Consider the following 3983-nt stretch of genomic DNA (forward strand, 5'->3'; position numbering starts at 1 on the left):
GCTGCTGCTGCTGTTGCTGTTGCCTTGCAATCGTAGTGACAGGCGACGTGGGTTCCGGCAATGAAGACGCTGCGATATTGTCTCTGATCGACGACTTTGACGATTTGGCCGACTCCTCTGATTCTCGTCCGTACTCGCCGCTTCCGTCCATCCCGCCCGTACTGTCCATGCCTTTCTCCTTCCCTTTCTCCTTCTTCTTCTTGCTTCCGAATATCTTATCCAACATGCCCCCAGCTTTCTTCTTCTTGTCCCTTTCCCTCCCGCTCTCGTCATCCGTAGTTTCTCTATCCCTCTCCTTACGCAGCTTAGCAGGCGGCCGCGCGCTGGCTGATAAAGCAGGAGCAGCTTTTGCCTTGTCGCTCCCGCTGGTGTTGGCTTTCTTGCGAGAGACATCGTCTAATCCCTCCGCTTCGTCGCGTGGGTGTTTCCGCTCGTCCTGCAGATCGGCAGGCGAGGTCTGTCGCCCGGCGCCATCGGCACGAGCTAGCGGCGGAGTAACAGAGATCTTTCGAGTCTCTGTCACTTGGGCAGGGTCCATCGGCTTCGTGGGTGAATTTGGCAGGATCTCCACCCCTCCCATCTGTTCATGCGAGGCCTGTTTGCGCAGCACTTGAGCTTGCAGCTCCCGCTGTTGCTGGTGTTCTACGCGTTCTCGCTCCCGCTGCTGCTGCTGCTCTTCCTCTTGGCGCTGCTGCGCAGCAAGCTGCTCTTGTTCCTGGCGTAGCCTCTCTGCTTGCGCCAGAGCCTCGGCTTCCGCCGCGAGCTGCTGCCGCGCCTTCGCCTGTACCTCCTCGACGGCACCTTCCTCCCAGCTCATGCCGTCGTCCGGTTCCATGCCCATAGGCGGCCCACCGGTTGCTTGCGTCGCGCGCTCGCGCTCTTCCTGCTCTTCTGCCAACTCTGGGTCCTCATCCTCGTATCCCTCATCGTCCCATTCAATATCTTCTTCCTCCTCTTCGTCTTCGTTCCATACTGCAGGTGGGTATCGATGCACGGAGAAAGCAGCTACAAAGGTCACGCCCTTGGCCTGTTGTGAATGAGCGCGCGCACCGGGAATAGGTGAGGGCGTCCCATGGCCCGCACGCGAGAGGTTTTCGCGCAGGCGGTCGCGCGAGTCTTGCAGCTCTGCATGAGTGGCGGATGCCAGCTGGTAACGTTGGCAATGAGATCTTTCTACGCATCAAAATCAGATGTGAAGGCAGCACTTACATCCACATTGCGGTGCTTGTTCAAGCGCGCGAGACGCTCGAATGGGGTCTCGATATTTTCTGCAGGGATATAGCCCACCTCCTGCGTTTTGAGGACACGTACGAGCCACCAGTAGCTGTTGCTGTCGTCCATTAGAAACAGACTATCACCTTTTACGACATTCGCCTGGCCTTCGACGGTCGCGGCGAAGCTGTGTAGCGCGTACACGAGATCAAAGTCAATACTCTCGTTGGGAATCGAGAGAGACGACGAGACGTCGTCGCCGTCAATATAGTCTGCGTCCTCCATATCCGAGTCGTCCTCGAGGACTGAGTGCTCCTCGTCCGATGGATACGCGTGGTCTGCCATCTGGCTGTTATGGTCGTCTGCGAGTATTTGCTCACGTAGGTCGAAGGTACTGCCAACAGACATATAAAAACAGATTAGTAGTAGTCTTGATTCGCAGTATAATATAGGTCTGTCGTGCTGCCAGGAGAAGGAGAAAGCAAGCTATAGCCTAAGGATGACGAAGGAACGTGTTGAGCGAAGGTGTCGCTGAGAAGAGCGAAGATTGGATTCTGCGTAGCAAGAAACTCCTGATCACTTTACAGGGAAGAATGACCCAGGCGGAAAATGTCGAAGTGTGGGCCTGCTTTGCACCAGGACAGACAAAGAATGCGTAGGCAACTAGAGAGCGCTGATTAGCGCACGCCAATTTCAGTCGGGCTAAGTATTCATTGCATTTGCAACTTGCTGATAAAGACCTAAAATGACATTTCATGGATATTATTGTCCTTAGCTTTCCGTGGCTCTATAGTGTTGTCTGATTGATACTTTAGACTATTTGTATTTCTCTATTGTTCTATCGAAATGTAAGTATATCACGTCTCCTCTCAACTGGGGAATCGCCCAGACGACGACGTCGGCTCGTCGTCGCCCTCCTGAACAATTTTCTTGACCGGAACAAGCCATGCATCCCCATCTTTATCTTCTCCCTCCTCTATGTCAAACGTATATTCTCTCACTTCTACGTTCGCCCATGGCGTGAACGAGTTCTCGCCCTCCGTAATATATCGAAGACAGTCGCCGTGTGCGACAACGACGATCTCGCGCTCTGGGCGTGCTCGAAGCCATTGGCGGTTCCAGCGTGCACGGGCCTGAAGCGACGCAACATCTGCCCCATAAAAGCCGACCTTTGATGTCCAGTCGGGGGTGAGCAGACCGAGGTCAAGCCCAGCGAATTCCGGGTCAGCCTCGAGGACCTCCTTGGGCTGTAACGAATTTTAGATATTGCTGACATTGAGAAGGTGACTAGGAAACACAAACGGAGCCGATATCGCATGGTAGATTGTTGCACTAGTCCCGGTCGATCAGTACATCTTAGTTCGGAAACCAGCGATCTAACCTCCTGCAACTGGGGTAACACTACGACGGCCTTGCCTTGCTCCTCTAGTCGCTTTCTCAAAGTCGCATATCCAATCAAGGTGGTACTCAGTGTGCGCCGGAGCCCGCTGGTAGTAAGTAGCTCTGCCGTCTGCTGAATGGTGTTCACAGTGTCAGCGTGGAGTCTTGCAGCTTGTTCACGGCCAAGCTTCGTGAGCGGGGCATCGGGGACTGGGGATACAACTGTAAGAGTTGAGGATGAATAGTAAGATCACTGGCGCACTTGAATAGTCCTCTTCAACGCTGTGGCCCATTCAATGAGTACGAGAGGTTGGCCAACTAAATATCAGACTGACTTGTGTTCTGCTTGAGCATGACGGGTGAGGTAGATGCGTTTCTCGGTGGCCTTCACCATTGGTATTTGTGTGCTTGGACGTCGGATTAGAATCGATCCTATAGTAGGGAAATTCAAAGTTGACGCAGCTGGGCTCGCAGAAAGTTCTGCGGCGCAGATGCGGATTTAGGGCTCGTCCAGTTGACAATTCCGACTGCCCCGGCCTTGCTGCCCTTGTGGCGTGGAGCAGCGGAGCTACAAAGCGTTTGAAGGTCCGTCGTGCCGAGCATCCGAGCGGCTGTTCTTTTTTTATTATTTTTATTTAATTCCAGGGTTTATACTCCATACCATAGGTTACATGCAGAGTGTAAATAAAATTGAATGCGGGGCAGTAATCACCCTGAAATGTCCCCCTCGCTCGTGGGCGAACAAAGGGGTGATTCGGCGCGGAATGATCCTGCATCAGTTGGGCCATCGTGCTCATTAACGAGATAGTCAGCGAGTTGCATGTCTGTGATAAATGCGGGTGAGGGATACACCAGGGCCTGGTGTTTCCAAGCCTCAATTAATCAAGTCACTGTAGCATCAGCATTGTACTCCTGTACGAAGGATTCATAATCCTTGGTATCAGGGTGAACATCAGAGGGGTTCATCTTGATCCTCTTACAAAACACCAAAAATGCAGATTTCCACATTATGGTGTGGCTGTAAAGGAGAGCATTGGTGATCGAGTAATGATTGTTACAGTGTGAGAGGGGGGTTCTTTTTCTTTTCCTAAGTATTCGTTGTTGACCCTGTAACTGTATGACTGATCCTATCACCTGATGTGTTTCACCTACATCAGTGTTTCAGATCTATCGTGTTTCACCTATATCATGTTTTACTTACATCATGTTTCATCTTTATCATGTTTTATCTTCATCACTGATACAACCCAGTGAAACCTGTTTCATGTACATCACTGATCCAACTCAGTGTTTCATACTTATTAAACTCTATTCCTGCCCTATTTAAGTAGCACTGCTTCGGCTACTGTACTTTAGTTTTGTCCTCTTGTTCCCTACGTACCTTCATAGGG

The 3983-nt window shown here is 51.7% G+C and overlaps 1 protein-coding gene across 1 annotated transcript; it reads right to left on the bottom strand.

The window, feature by feature from the left end:
* Positions 1-2081: 2081 nt before the first annotated feature.
* Positions 2082-2986, bottom strand: FIBRA_05371 (uncharacterized protein; the record flags this gene model as incomplete). The annotated part of the gene is made up of 5 exons (XM_012327138.1): positions 2082-2459; positions 2515-2544; positions 2594-2802; positions 2855-2874; positions 2928-2986. 5 exons carry the CDS (start codon positions 2984-2986, stop codon positions 2082-2084), a joined length of 696 nt encoding a protein of 231 aa, XP_012182528.1.
* Between the last annotated feature and the right edge of the window lie 997 nt (positions 2987-3983).

Source organism: Fibroporia radiculosa, assembly GCF_000313525.1.
Source record: "Fibroporia radiculosa TFFH 294 genomic supercontigs, scaffold4297, whole genome shotgun sequence".
Lineage (NCBI taxonomy): Eukaryota > Fungi > Basidiomycota > Agaricomycetes > Polyporales > Fibroporiaceae > Fibroporia > Fibroporia radiculosa.